This window comes from Hippopotamus amphibius, chromosome 2 (assembly GCF_030028045.1).
Source record: "Hippopotamus amphibius kiboko isolate mHipAmp2 chromosome 2, mHipAmp2.hap2, whole genome shotgun sequence".
NCBI lineage: Eukaryota > Metazoa > Chordata > Mammalia > Artiodactyla > Hippopotamidae > Hippopotamus > Hippopotamus amphibius.
The window spans coordinates 131,291,393-131,307,110 of record NC_080187.1 but is presented as its reverse complement, the minus strand read 5'-3'; the positions used below and the strand labels follow the sequence as shown (position 1 = coordinate 131,307,110).

The 15,718-nt window shown below is 37.5% G+C and overlaps 1 protein-coding gene across 13 annotated transcripts in view; it reads left to right on the top strand.

The window, feature by feature from the left end:
• The window catches only part of MEF2A (myocyte enhancer factor 2A), a 157,314-nt gene that overhangs the window by 113,635 nt on the left and 27,961 nt on the right, over positions 1-15,718 (top strand). For all 13 annotated transcript variants that reach the window (XM_057723592.1, XM_057723590.1, XM_057723586.1 and 10 more), the window contains one exon: positions 366-425. In XM_057723592.1, coding sequence (XP_057579575.1) covers positions 366-425 — 60 coding nt within the window. The remainder of the gene's footprint in view (positions 1-365; positions 426-15,718) is intronic.

Here is a 15,718-nt window from a genome sequence, read left to right as displayed (position 1 = left end):
TTTGTTCGTTAATTCAGCAGAAATTTGCAGTGCACTTAAACTGCATCACTATGTGTAATGCAGTGTCTCCTCTCCCATTATTCCTAGATTTTATAGCAGTCCATGAGCACTGCCCCTGTGCTTACCAATATGTACTATTTGGTATTGATACACAGAAGGCAAACATGTCCAGAGCTTCATAGGCGAGTGCCTGTATATTTGACTACATCATATTACATGTTAATGCCAAGTTCAGACTGGGCTAGTTTTTATTTTTGTGTTTTTTAGGAATGGAGTGAGAGTTACCTCTGTTCAGTTCATTGTCATAAGGGGAGCCAGTTCACATTCATTCCTTGCTCTCTCTCCTCTCTCTGTAATGTTGTTAGGTGGAATGTTGAGCACTTCAGACCTCACAGTGCCAAATGGAGCTGGAAGCAGCCCAGTGGGTGAGTGAATTCGTGCTGTTTTTTTGTAGGCATCTGTCCTATCTAAGATAAAAGGAATATTGTCCCTCAAACAAGGGCTTCTACCAAATGAAGAGGAAAATATGGGGATATATGACGAGAGTAGACATGTGCCTTTGTGCTTTTGTTTAATTAGTACGTTCATTAATACTTAACATTTTTCATGTTGGCCTTACGTTCAGTCACTCATTCATTTAATAAATATTTATTGAGTGCTTCCTTCATAGCAGACATTGTTCTTTTCTAAAGACTAAATTGCCTTAATACAATTTTTACATCGACAGTTTCTTAAGGAGAAGCTTTCTGTGTCATCTGTCCTTACCAAAGTTAGACTGTTAGCAGACTGCTGTATCTTGCAATTGTGTGAAGTGTTTTCAGGGAGAATGCAAGAGGAAGAAATGGTGGGCCTACTTCTAGAGATGCAAAGAAAGTTGAAAAGTTTGTCTCTGAAGGATCTGTTTTGGTGGTCACATGTAGAACATTCACGTTTTGTCGTGATTACTGCCAGATTGTCTCTTTTTGCTTGGGGACCCCTCTCAAGATGACTAAAAATTTAAACATGTCATAAGTGTGTCTGCCCAGCCCTGAAGTGCTGGTAAAGATAAATTATGATCTTAACATTAAAAAAACATGGCATATATGTCAAGGAGTCATAAGAATAACTGTATCCCTTTGGATTACCATCCCATTTAGTCGTCTTGGTCTCTTCATCTGTGATAATCACAGTTATCATTTTTGTCTGAAGGCAAGGGTAGGAATTCCCTCTCTGCTTCTAGATATTGTGTGTTCAAAGAGTCATCTGAAAACAGAGCACTTCTATGAAAAATTCCCAATTACATGTATTCAACCCATTTATTCCAAAAATGTGAGGAGCTTCTGCCTTAAGAAAATTTTGGAGATGATTAAATAACTTGATGAGAAAGAAATAAATGGACATTATGAGTGAGGCAAGTTACAAAACATATAGTGACCTAAAGTAGGAATAAATGCCTAATTGTATCTGCCACTGTATGAGTTGCTGTTTTAGTGGAATTAAACAGATAAGACCTGTTGTGGGATCTTTTTTCAACAGATAGTTAGCTGTGGACAAATTCATAAAGGTCTTACCAGTTATACATTAGGATTGCTATCCTTGTATGTGTATTTCCTAGTATTTACAGTTTATCTCTTTTCAGTTCTATTTCAACTCTAACATTTACAGTTTATCTCTTTTCAACTGTATTTCTAGTTGTTTACATGCCCATATACTCTTTTTATGTTGCATTTTCTCATATGCTTTTATTCCTCCAACACTGTGCATCTTGCTCTCCCTTCTACTTTCCAGCCTGTTTAAGGCTGGAATCAATAATTTCGGTTTCATTTAATGTTAATTTTGACTAGTTCTTGGTTTTACTTCCAAAATTATTTTTATTTCATGGGGTTTCACTGTTTGAAGGTTTCTAATGTGTTTTCCCTTTGCCTTTATTTTTTTTTTTCCGCATCCCTCTGGCTTGATAAAACATGGTTCTTCCTCCTGTCAAACAAGTGTCTCAATTCTCTTTTTGACCTTTTTTAGTTTTTGTTCTCTGCACGCTTCCCCAAAGCTTTTTTTTACTGTTCCTTCTTATCTGCCATGCAACTGTAAATCTAGGCTTTGTCTTTGCTGCTCAGTTTTCTGTGTTCCCCTTTGGTAATTTCAAACTCAGACCTTGAGTTTGAAACATCATCCTTCTACATATGATCTAATCCTGTTTCTTTTACTTCTTTTTTTTAATTCATCTTTCTTCTTTTGTAAGCCTCGTCCCCTCTTTCTAGACCCTCAGGTTTGGAGGGTCGCATTAGTCACACTCCTCGGATCATGGCACGTCGTCATGGGTTTGCACAAAGCATCTCTCAGTATGTTATTCACTTCTCCCTTTATACCTCTATTCCACTCCTGTTCCCTTCCTCCTCCCACCCCCCCACTCCCCAGTCATAGGCAACTAATTTTAATTTGTTTAGTGCTAATAGTGTCAATAATCACGTTAATGATCATGATTAGTGAACATGAATTTTTATTAAAATTTAAAGTTCAAGTAATTATTAAAATATTTACTTGCCTAATGAGTTACTTAAAAGTCTATTTCTATTGCTACATGCACAGAGATAAATCTGTTTCTTATAACAATCTTACAATGTAATATAACCTCTATCTTGTAACACATCAAAGTTGAATGTCTTGATTCTTCACTGATTCATACTTTTATATATCTATTTAACCTGTGCTAGTGTAGTTCTGCTTATTCTTCTTGTTTGGATTGTATCCTAAATAAAATTTTTGTTATGGCTGCTTTTTAACATGTGCCACCTCAGAATTCAGATGCAACTAAGTAGATATCTTGTATCACTTAATTCAGAGGCCAAATGGAAGTAATTATTTTTGTGCAGTACTTATAGCATACATGGGTTTAAAGTGTTTCTTGTTGTAAATTCCCCCCCCCCAAATAAATGGTCTGTCATAGGTATTTTAAGAGTGTTATTATTTTTTGTGAGGAAGTGTCAGATAATGTATTTTTAGCCCATTTTCAACAGTGGTGCCATTTTGGTTTAGTAGATTGGAAAAAATAGTTTAAACTCAGCTTTATGCCTTAAAATCTTTATGAATGAAAAGGTTAAACATTTTTAAATTCCCAGAGAAGTTTAGAAGAAAGTATGTTAAAAGCTGTGGATAATATGATTTCTCATCTACATTTTTCAAAGTATGTTTCTTGGAGCCATTTGAAAAGAAGGACTTACCTATGCTTTTGGCAAACCTTGTACTGAATAAAACTAAACAGGTTTCTTTACTGTAGGACTTAGCAGAGCCTTTAAAATGCTAACCTGTTTTTTGAGTCTTTAGACATACGGTTACACAAAGTGATTTCACAGTAGAACCCTTCATTTTTTTCTCATGAAAAAGCATCTTTTGGAATTAGTGTCATAATAAAGCATATTTTGGGAAAGCCAGGTCATTTGGGCAGACTTGGTCATTTGGACCAACTCTTTTTCTGAGGACAAAGGGAAATGCTAGGCAGAGTATTTTTTAAACTCTGCTTGAAAGCGTTGAGAGCTAATAAGATGATGAAGAATTATTGGCTCAAGATCCAGGGAATGACAAAAACAGAGACTCAGAGAGGTCAGCCCAGCATTTCTGGCTGTCTTTCCTAGGTGGTGGTGGCCGCTTCCACAGTGGGTACCTAAGGAAGATGAGTGTGATAGCCTCAGAGACATAGGGGGACAGAGAGATCAAAGTGCAGGGCCCACAAAGAATTGGGTGGGGCCTAGTATATTCTTCTCACTTTGGATTGAGACTTGAGACCCCAAAAGGCTGGACCCTAGAAGTAGCATGAATCAGAAGTAAACAGTCCCTCATAGTAGATACATCTCCTATTTGCATCATCCCACTTCTTGAAGTTAGATTGTGGTGATACATTGTTAGGGTCCCCAGGATGCCTGGGAAGGCAAATACTCTCTAGAAAAATAATTTAAGAATAAAACACCCTCCCAGGCCTTATTATTTCTACTTGACATACAAGCAGATTACTAGCTAGGCGTAGTCAGGAGCAGTACAACATAAATGAAAGCCTGCAGAAAAAAATGGACAGTAGAACCTGCCTCCTGGGAGCTCCAGAACTTGGGGTTATTAGGCACAGACTTTAACGTAACAGTGTTTCCTGTGACAAGGAGACAAAAATAGATTAAGAATTTTGGCAGAGAACTGGAAACTTTAAAAATGGTCATTTTAGAACTAAAAAAAGTAATAGTATTAAGAACTGACTAGATGGGTTTAATAAATTAAACAAAGTGAAAGTGAGAATTGGTAAACTAAAAGATAAGACAGAAACAATATTCAGAATTTTTGAGACATAAAAGGATGGATAATTGAAAAGAAGAATAAGACCTAGAGGATACAGTGAGAAGGTCTAACATAATTAAAATTGGAGTCCCAGAGGCAAAAAGAGAGAAAATTGGCCAGAAGTTGTATTTGAAGAGATAATCACTGAGGATTTTGTAAACCTGACAAACCATACCAAGCTACAATTCAAGAAGCCCTATAAAATCGACAGATGCATTGGGAATGCATGGAAGGACGCAGTCATTCCCACAGAGAACCAGCTGAACACCAGCAGACGGCCTCGGACACCAGAAAGGGCTGCAGGGAGCCCGACATAGCCGGTAGGGAGGCATCTACGAAGGCTCAAAGAGGGTGAAGCGGCGGAGCTGTGGCAGACGGGAGGGAGTGAGAAACATACGGAGGGTCCGCAGCGCAGCTCAGCGTTCCCGGACCGAGACATCGATCCGCGGCTGAACAGAGGGTCCGGGAGCGGGAGCCTGGGAACCGGAGAACTGGTTCAGGGCGAGAAACATTGTTGCCGGTAGGGTGACGGACCGAGAGGACAGGAGGGAGGAGGTCCGCGGAGAGGAGTGCCCGTCCCTGAGAGCTGCCCGGCCATGATGGCGGCTGGAGGCTGCAGGCTCACGGGCGGGGAGGAGGAGCCGCAGCCATAGCCTCTCCCTCTCTTTCGGCGCCTCTGCAACAGGCAGTGGAGAGACGCCCTGCAGGCCACCTAAGGCGCTCAGGGATAACAAGCACCCTCAGGCACTCGGGCGGGGCTATATTAAAACTCCTTGCAATGCCAGCAGCAGGGAAGGCTGCCGAGAGAAAAAAAAAAAACCAGCATCAAAAAGAAAAAACCCCGAGAGAGGCCCAACTCTAAGACTTTCTGTTTACGCCTGAGCCACCAGCGCCCTCTGCAACAGGCACCTCCAAGCCTGACTGAAACAACAGTGCGCCACTGCTCACTCACTCCCAGGAGAAGGAGCCACTATTGTACCCTCTCCCTCCCCACACACCGAGGCTTACAGACGAACAATAAAGGAACCTCTGCTGGTCACAGAATAACGCAAAAAAAACCCAAGACTGAATATTCGTTTAATCCAATACTTGGACATTAGTCTGAGGCTTGGACAGTCTTCTATAAACACCTCTGTCACCAGGACAAGCAACCCCAAAAGCTTGGACAACCATGAGGAAACAAAGAAACCCCATGCAGGCAAAGGAGCAGGAAAAAAACCCACAAGACCAAATAAATGAGGAGGAAATAGGAAAAATGCCTGAAAAAGAATTTAGAGTAATGATAGTAAAAATGATACAAAATCTCGATAACAAAATAGAGAAAGTACAAGAAACAGTTCATAAGAACTCAGAAAAACAAACAGCAATGGATAACAAAATAACTGAAATTAAAAATACTCTAGATGCTATAACCAGCAGAATGACTGAGGCAGAAGAACGAATAAGTGAGTTGGAAGATAAAATGGGGGAAATAAACGCCACAGAGCAGGAAAAAGAAAAAAAAATAAAAAGACTAGAAGACAGCCTCAGAGACCTCAGTGATAACCTTAAACGTACCAACATTCGAATTATAGGCATCCCAGAAGAAGAAGAAAACAAGAAAGGGTCTGAGAAAATATTTGAAGAGGTTCTAGTGGAAAACTTCCCCAACATGGGAAAGGAAATAATTCACCAAGTCCAAGAAGCACAGAGAGTCCCATACAGAATAAACCCAAGGAGAAATACACCAAGACACCTATTAATCAAACTAACGACAATTCAACACAAAGAAAAAATATTAAAAGCAGCAAGAGAAAAGCAACAAACAACATATAAGGGAAAACCCATCAGGATAACAGCTGACCTTTCTACAGAAACTCTGCAGGCCAGAAGGGAATGGCAGGATATACTGAAAGTCCTGAAAGAGAGAAACCTACAGCCAAGAATACTCTACCCAGCAAGAATCTCATTCAGATTTGAGGAAGAAATCAAAAGCTTTCCAGACAAGCAAAAGTTAAGAGAATTCAGCACCACCAAACCAGCCTTGCAACAAGTGCTAAAGGAACTTCTCTAAGTAGGAAACACAAGAAAAGGAAAACACCTACAAATACAAACCCAAAACAATTAAGAAAATGGTAATTGGAACACACATGTCAATAATCACCTTAAATGTAAATGGATTAAATGCTCCAACCAAAAGACACAGACTGGCTGAATGGATACAAACACAAGACCCTTCTATATGCTGCCTACAAGAAACCCATTTCAGACCAAGGGATACATATAGACTGAAAGTGAAGGGATGGAAAAAGATATTCCATGCAAATGGAAGTCAAAAGAAAGCTGGAGTAGCAATACTCATATCAGACAAATTAGACTTGAAAGTAAAGACTATTAAAAGAGACAAGGAAGGGCACTACATAATGATCAAGGGATCCATCCAAGAAGAACATATCACAATGGTAAATATCTATGCCCCCAATATAGGAGCACCTCAATACATAAGGCAAATGCTAACAGCTATAAAAGGGGACATCGACAGTAACACAATTATAGTGGGAGACTTGAACACCCCACTTACATCAATGGACAGATCATCCAAACAGAAAATCAATAAAGACACACAAGCTTTAAATGACACATTAGACCATCTCGACTTCATTGATATTTATAGGACATTCCATCCAAAAACAACAGACTACACTTTCTTCTCAAGTGCACACGGAACATTTTCCAGGATAGATCACATGTTGGGTCACAAATCAAACCTCAGCAAATTCAAGAAAATTGAAATCATATCAAGCATCTTCTCAGACCACAACGCCATGAGACTAGATATCAATTACAGGAAGAAAACTGCAAAAAAGACAAACACATGGAGGCTAAACAATTCACTCTTAAACAACCAAGGAATCACTACAGAAATCAAAGAGGAAATCAAAAAATATCTAGAAACAAATGACAACGAAAACACAACAACCCAAAACCTATGGGACGCAGCAAAAGCAGTTCTAAGAGGGAAGTTTATAGCAATACAGTCCTACCTTAAGAAACAAGAAAATGATCAAATAAACAACCTAACCTTACACCTAAAACAACTAGAGAAAGAAGAACAAAGAAACCCCAAAGTGAGCAGAAGGAAAGAAATCACAAAGATCAGAGCAGAAATAAATGAAAAAGAAAGGAAAGAAACCATAAGAAAAATAAATAAAACTAAAAGCTGGTTCTTTGAGAAGATTAACAAAATTGATAAACCATTAGCCAGACTCATCAAGAAAAAAAGGGAGAAGATGCAAATCAACAGAATTAGAAATGAAAAAGGAGAAGTCACAACGGACACCTCAGAAATACAAAACATCATGAGAGACTACTACAAGCAACTATATGCCAATCAATTGGATAACCTGGAAGAAATGGATACATTCTTAGAAAAATACAATCTTCCAAGACTGAACCAGGAAGAAATAGAAACCATGAACAGACCAATCACAAGTACAGAAATTGAGGCAGTGATTAAAAATCTCCCAACACACAAAAGCCCAGGACCAGATGGATTCACAGGCGAATTCTATCAAACATTTCGAGAAGAGTTAACACCTATCCTTCTCAAACTCTTCCAAAAGATTGCAGAAGGCGGAGCACTCCCAAACTCATTCTATGAGGCTACCATCACCCTGATACCAAAACCAGGCAAAGATGTCACAAAAAAAGAAAACTACAGACCAATATCACTGATGAATATAGATGCCAAAATCCTCAACAAAATACTAGCTAACAGGCTGCAACAGCACATTAAAAAAATCATACACCATGATCAAGTGGGGTTTATCCCTGGGATGCAAGGATTCTTCAATATACGCAAATCAATCAATGTGATACGTCATATCAACAAATTGAAGGATAAAAACCATATGATCATTTCAATAGATGCAGAAAAAGCTTTTGACAAAGTTCAACATCCATTTATGATAAAAGCTCTCCAGAAAATGGGCATAGAAGGAAATTACCTCAACATAATAAAAGCCATATATGACAAACCAAAAGCCAACATTGTTCTCAATGGAGAAAAACTGGAAGAATTCCCTCTAAGAACAGGAACAAGACAAGGGTGTCCACTCTCACCACTGTTATTCAACATAGTTTTGGAAGTGTTAGCCACAGCAATCAGAGAAGAAAAAGAAATCAAAGGAATCCAAATTGGAAAAGAAGAAGTAAAATTGTCACTCTTTGCAGATGACATGATATTATATATAGAAAACCCTAAAGACTCTACCAGAAAACTGCTAGCACTCATTGATGAGTTTAGTAAAGTAGCAGGATACAAAATTAATGCACAGAAATCTCTTGCATTCCTATACACTAACAACGGAAGAGCAGAAAGAGAAATTAAGGAAACTCTCCCATTCACCATTGCAACAAAAAGAATAAAATACCTAGGAATAAACCTGCCTAAGGAGGCAAAAGATCTGTATGCAGAAAACTTTAAGACATTGATGAAAGAAATCAAAGATGACACAAACAGATGGAGGGACATACCATGTTCCTGGATTGGAAGAATCAACATCGTGAAAATGACTGTACTACCCAAAGCAATTTACAGATTCAATGCAATCCCGATCAAATTACCAATGGCATTTTTCACAGAGCTAGAGCAAGAAATCTTACGATTTGTATGGAAACGCAAAAGACCCCGAATAGCCAAAGCAATCTTGAGAAGGAAAAATGGAGTTGGTGGAATCAGGCTTCCTGACTTCAAACTATACTACAAGGCCATAGTGATCAAGACAGTATGGTACTGGCACAAAAATAGAAAGGAAGATCAATGGAACAGAATAGAGAACTCAGAAGTAAGCCCAAACACATATGGGCACCTGATCTTTGACAAAGGAGGCACGAGTATACAATGGAAAAAAGACAGCCTCTTCAATAAGTGGTGCTGGGAAAGTTGGACAGCAACATGGAAAAGAATGAAATTAGAACACTTCCTAACACCATACACAAAAATAAACTCCAAATGGATTAAAGACCTCCATGTAAGGCCAGACACTATCAAACTCCTAGAGGAAAACATAGGCAGAACACTCTTTGACATACATCAAAGCAACATCCTTTTTGACCCACCTCCTAGAATCATGGAAATAAAATCAAGAATAAATGAATGGGACCTCATGAAACTTAAAAGCTTTTGCACAGCAAAAGAAACCATAAACAAGACTAAAAGGCAACCCTCAGAATGGGAAAAAATACTTGCCTATGAAACAACGGACAAAGGATTAACCTCCAAAATATACAGGCAGCTCATGCAGCTTCATACCAAAAAAGCAAATAACCCAATCCACAAATGGGCAGAAGACCTAAATAGACATTTCTCCAAAGAAGACATACAGATGGCCAACAAACACATGAAAAGATGCTCAACATCACTAATCATCAGAGAAATGCAAGTCAAAGCCACAATGAGGTATCACCTCACACCAATCAGAATGGCCATCATCACAAAGTCTGGAAACAACAAATGTTGGAGAGGATGTGGAGAAAAGGGAACTCTCCTGCACTGTTGGTGGGACTGTAAGTTGGTACAGCCACTATGGAAAACAATTTGGAGGTTCCTTAAAAAACTACAAATAGAACTACCATATGATCCAGTCATCCCACTCCTGGGCATATACCCAAAGAAAACCATAGTCCCAAAAGAAACTTGTACCATCATGTTTATTGCAGCACTCTTTACAATAGCCAGGACATGGAAGCAACCTAAATGCCCATCAACAAATGAATGGATACAGAAGATGTGGCATATATATACAATGGAATATTACTCAGCTATAAAAAGGGATGAGATGGAGCTCTATGTAATGAGGTGGATAGAACTACAATCTGTCATACATAGTGAAGTAAGTCAGAAAGAGAAGGACAAATATTGTATGCTAACTCACATATACGGAATCTAAAAATGGTACTGATGAACTCAGTGACAAGAACAAGGAAGCAGATACAGAGAATGGACTGGAGAACTCGAGGTTTGGGAGGGGGCGGGGGGTGAAGGGGAAACTGAGAGGAAGCGAGAGAGTAGCACAGACATATATATACTACCAACTGTAGAATAGTCAGTGGGAAGTTGTTGTATAACAAAGGGAGTCCAACTCGAGGATGGAAGATGCCTTAGAGGACTGGGGCAGGGAGGGTGGGGGGGACTCGAGGGGGGGGCGTCAAGGAAGGGAGGAAATACGGGGATATGTGTATAAAAACAGTTGATTGAACCTGGTGTACCCCCCAAAAAAAAAAAAAAATCACTAGCTCTGGTTCACTTTGATCCATGGAGCGAATATCTTGTCACATATCTGAAGCCCAGGAAATGCCATGATTATATATTCCATTATTGCATCGTATATAAACTTGTATTTAATTATAACATCTGCCTTCGGTAACTTTTTTTATATAAAATAAAAACATCTAAAATCAAAAAAAAAAAAAAAAAAGAAGCCCTATAAAATCCTTGTGGGATACAGGTAACACTGTGCTTAAAGAGAAATTTGAGTCTTTCAGAACAGAAGGCTGGAAAACCCTTAACTAAGCCTACATCTCTGAAAGGTAGGAAAAAAACAATTTAAAGAGAGTAGAAGTAAGTTATAAAGATAAGAGCAGAAGTTATTGAAATGTTGTATTTTCAGTAACATTCAAGTCAAAGTATATTCTGATTTCTATTTTCCATTATTTTTTGACCTATATTTAGAAGTAGATTTCCTAATTCCAAATACATGGGTTTTTCTGGTTATCTTTGGGATTGTTTTCTTACCAAATTGTTGTGTTACCAGACTACTTACCTCCACATGATTAAATTTTCTGAAATTTGTTGATTTGTGTGTGTGTGTGTGTATGTGTCTCAGCATGTGGTCAAATTTTGTCTGTTCTTTGTACACAGAAGAACATTTTTAGGTTTTGTACACAAAGAATGCAAACTGAAAAGAATGTTTATACTATAAGCAGAGATTGTAAATTCTACTTGTGTTAAACAAATGTTTTATGTATACAATAACTTATTGTTTTCATCCATGTTCAGAGACTTGTGATAGGCCAGTTTCAGGTTGTTTACCTTTAAATCGTATCAGTTTTACTGATCCTATCATTTTCAAGTACATAATACATTTACAGGTGAACCCTCCATTTGCCTTATTCCTGTTTTAACTTTTGGAGTCTTTTTTGGAGTCTTCTGCCTACTTCCCAAAAACTAAAATGCTTCTGCCCATTTCCTATTGAAAACAGAAGCAACCTTGAGCTTCTTAAGTGTTGAATAAACTCAGGATAGGGAGAGCCTTGCTAAAGAGGAAACCAGAGAAAGCCTAACCATGAAGGAAAGATTGATCAATTTGCCTATGTTAAAATTAGGAACCTTTGTTCGTCAGAACACCATAAAGATAATGAAAAGGCAAGACAGAGTCAGAGAGTATATGTGGTATACATATAACAACAGAGGACTTTTTATGAAGAATACCTACAAGTCATAAAGAAAAAGAAAATTTAGTTTTTAAAAATGTGCATGAGAACACAGACATTTCACAAAAGAAGCTATCCAGGTGTCTAGTAAACATGTGAAAAGATGCCTGATTTGGTAATCAAGTAAATGCAAGATTAAAACCACAGATAGCATTAGGTACCTACCAGAACGGCTAAGGCAAAATAGATAATACCAGGTGCTAACAAGGGTATGGGAAAGCCCAAACTCTCATACACTGATGATGGCAGTACAAATTGGTGCACTCATGTTGACATTTGCTACTAAAGTTGCAAATATGTGTATTCGGTGACCCAGCATCTTCACTCATCCTTGTATACTAGAGAAGTGCATATATACACTGTGAGCACCAAGAGATAAAAGAATGTGCATGGCATTATTTTTTACAGTCAACATCTAGAAATAATCCAGATTTCTGTCAGCAATACAGTAGATAAAGACATGATAGTACCTTTATGTGAAGTAGTACTGTTTGCAGTACTAGCACTGCAAACACTCAGTGATTCTATCTATATAAAGTTTGAAAAGCAAGCTAGCAAAAATGTACAGATCAACCGGTTTGCAAGGCAGAAATAGAGACACAGATGTAGAGAACAAACATATGGACACCAAGGGGAGAAAGGGGCGGGGGGAAGGGGAATGCTGGGGTGGGATGAATCCGGAGATTGGGATTGCCATATATACATTACTAATAAAAAATATCAAATTGTACACTTTAAATATAAGCATTTTATTGTATGTCAGTTATATCTCAATTAAAGTCCTTAAAAAAAAAAAAGAAAAGCAGGCTAGCAAAACTATAGTCTTAAGGATGTCTGTGTAGGAAGATGGTAAAATTATAAAGAAAAACAAGAAATTACTATAAAAGTCATGGTATATGCCACTTTGGTAGGTGGAACAATAGGAGCATTTTGGGGGCCCAGTTATAGAAACTAACAATATTCTTTGGGGTTCTACGGTTACATGGTTCATATGATAAATCCTTGATCTTTTAAGTTTTTGTTTTGTACACCTTTCTGTATATGTGTTATATTAAAATTTTTTAAATAAATATACTTTGATTAAAAAAGTAATATCGCAAATGTGGAGGCACTTTTAAAACTATAAGAGAATGTAATGTACATTGTATAATAGTTATACTGTTCTGAAATCTAAAGAGAAAAAAGTTCACACACACACACATGCATTCACACTCACAAAGATTTGGCAGCCTTTTGAGTCTCTGAGCATTACTGTCTGCCTGTGACAGCTAGATGTGCAGCTTTATCTGGAGATCATGAAGTGAGTCAGTATAAAAGGACAGGCCAACAGGCTGAGGATGGCAAAGTGGAAACCTGGAAAGACTGTGGGTCCTCTGTGTTGAGCTGTTGAAGGCACTGAGCCTGCAGCCACTTTTCCCCAAGTCTTCTTATGTGAGATAATAGATTTTTCTCATTCTTAAGAGAAAAAGGAAGATAAACTACAAGCCACATCTAGGGGAATATTTGATAAATGGATAAGTATTTAATGTATTTAAATGTACAATTCAAAAAAGAACCCCAACTAGTATTTTAACAATTGAAAAGGATGTTCATTGTTGATAGTAATCATGAGAATCAAATAAAAATGGGAAAAAAAACCCCACCTAGTAATTGTCAACTATTGCCATTTTTTATTGTGACATGGAAAGCTGATGAAGGTGGGTGAAACTGATGATCTGGTGTGTGTTTGTGGCATTGTAAATTAGTAACAGTCATTCTGAAAAGTTTCTGACAAGATGTTTCAGTAGTTATAAAAACCTGTTTTCCTCTAAGCCTAGTAATCCCATTTCTAGGAATCTGTCCTAAAGAAATCAATGAGTGTGCAAAGGTTCATTGCAACTTTATAGTAGGGAATAATAGGAAAATATGAACGTATTCAACAGTATGAAAATTAAGTAGATTAAAATTTTGAACTGAATTTCTTTTTAGTTGTGATTTAAAACTATGAAAAACATATACACATGGAAAATAAAAAGGAGAGGAAACCCAAAATGATTATACTAGTTAAAATAGTGGGGGTATGTGTTTTTCCTCCTTTTTTGTAGTTTCTAAATTTTCTGTGATGCTATATCAATATGGTACCTCTACAGTCATAAAATTATTATAGTAAATTGCAGCATTCATGTTTTTTTTCTTGTAAAGTGATTTTTCTGTATTTTATCTATGTTATTGTCCAAATAAACCTGCTAGTTCTGTGTGTATTGTAAATTGCATACATCTTTCATGGAGGCAATCTGCTTATTGATTATGGTTTACTAGGTAAACTTCTCTACTGAGAATTTATATTTAATACTCAGATAATATTGTAATTCAGATGACTTTGGGAATTTTGAACTTTGGGCCTATGTTCAACGATCAAGCATAAAGTAAAATTGCCAAAATCCAGCAATTTCATTTTTTAAAAACGTTGAGAGAGAAAAAAATACACCGGACTCGAAAGAGTTCAACAAGCTCTTGGAGTTGACTAGGGCTGAGTGAAGGCAATAAGGATTTGCATTATAGCAGAGGCAGTAGCAGTTAAAAAGAAGAGATGTAAGGAGAAAGGCATTATAAAGAAAGAATAGCAAAGCTTGAAAGCTCTGTGAAAGTGGGGATGGAAGTGATGGAGGCTAACAGTAGTACAGGTGTTTGAAATGACAGCAGCATATCTGGCGGAAGTGCCCGCCAGATGGTTGCATATGGATTGGAAATTAGGAGACACAAAGCAGAAATGCAGATTTAAGAGTCATAGGCAATATTTGAAGCCATGGGGATGCGTGAAGACTCTGAAAGAGGAGGAGACATGTAGCCTCTGTGGGGCCGTGCACACAGGATAGATTGAGAAGGAATACAGAAGAACCAGGACCTCATGATGTCTGTTTCAGATCATAAGTTTCTAATAGATAGCATCCATGTGTTCATCATATAGGAATTCCCATTGAGTCAAGAAAATATGTCATCAGTGAGCTTAAAACCCATGGTCTTTTTAGATTTTAGAGACCTCATTCACTTCTTTATGCAAATGACATAATTTTATAGACTTTTTAAATGTATTTTTATTTATTTACCTATTTATTGAAGAATCAGCTGAAAGTTTGCCAGATTTTATGAAAAATTTGTCAAATATGATAAAATTAATTCTTGAACCTTGCTTTGGATGAATTTTTCAGAATCTTTTGAGATTTTCAAAATCCTTTGCATGTCAGTTCAGCTTCTCGAATAGGTTCGTGCTTTCTAGGCACTTCAGTGCAGTATTTCAGCTGATACAATATTCTGAAATAGTAGCCATATTGATATAATTGAATGACTTGCCTTAGAGCTGTAGGACCATAATTAAAATTAGCTTTGTCAAGTTTCTGGAAGCATTGGTATGCAGTTTGCTCAGAAGCATTTTTGTCACATTTGTGTCAGCATAAGTTATCATAAAGCCTGAAAACACATTTTAACAAAAATCACATTAAATTGGCTTTATTCAGGGGCATTAATTCCTAAATTTATAGGCTGTGACAAAGATGAGTTATATACTTAAAGTATATACCTCAAAAGTCTATCCCAATAGTGTCTTCATTTTTGTCATAAAAAATGAACTTGAGGTAAGAGGGCATACATCACTATACTCCACAGAGTAACGAATGGTGCCTATGAGATTTTCTTGTTTTAGTCTGGCAAGTTACCAGATGCTTACATCATCCTGTAATCATCTGCTGCAGACTCCAACTTCACACTCAGAAGTATAGTGCTTTTAGATGCCCTTTCATTCTTGTAATTTGATTCTCATGGGTTTCTGTGGCACCATGTGTAGCTGAAAAGCGTCATAGATTCCACATGGGAAAAGAGTATTAGTGCTTCTTGATAATGCATTTTTCTAAATTACACCTTTGCATCATCTGATAATGTATTTGAGAGGAAATATTGCTTTATCCTTCAGATT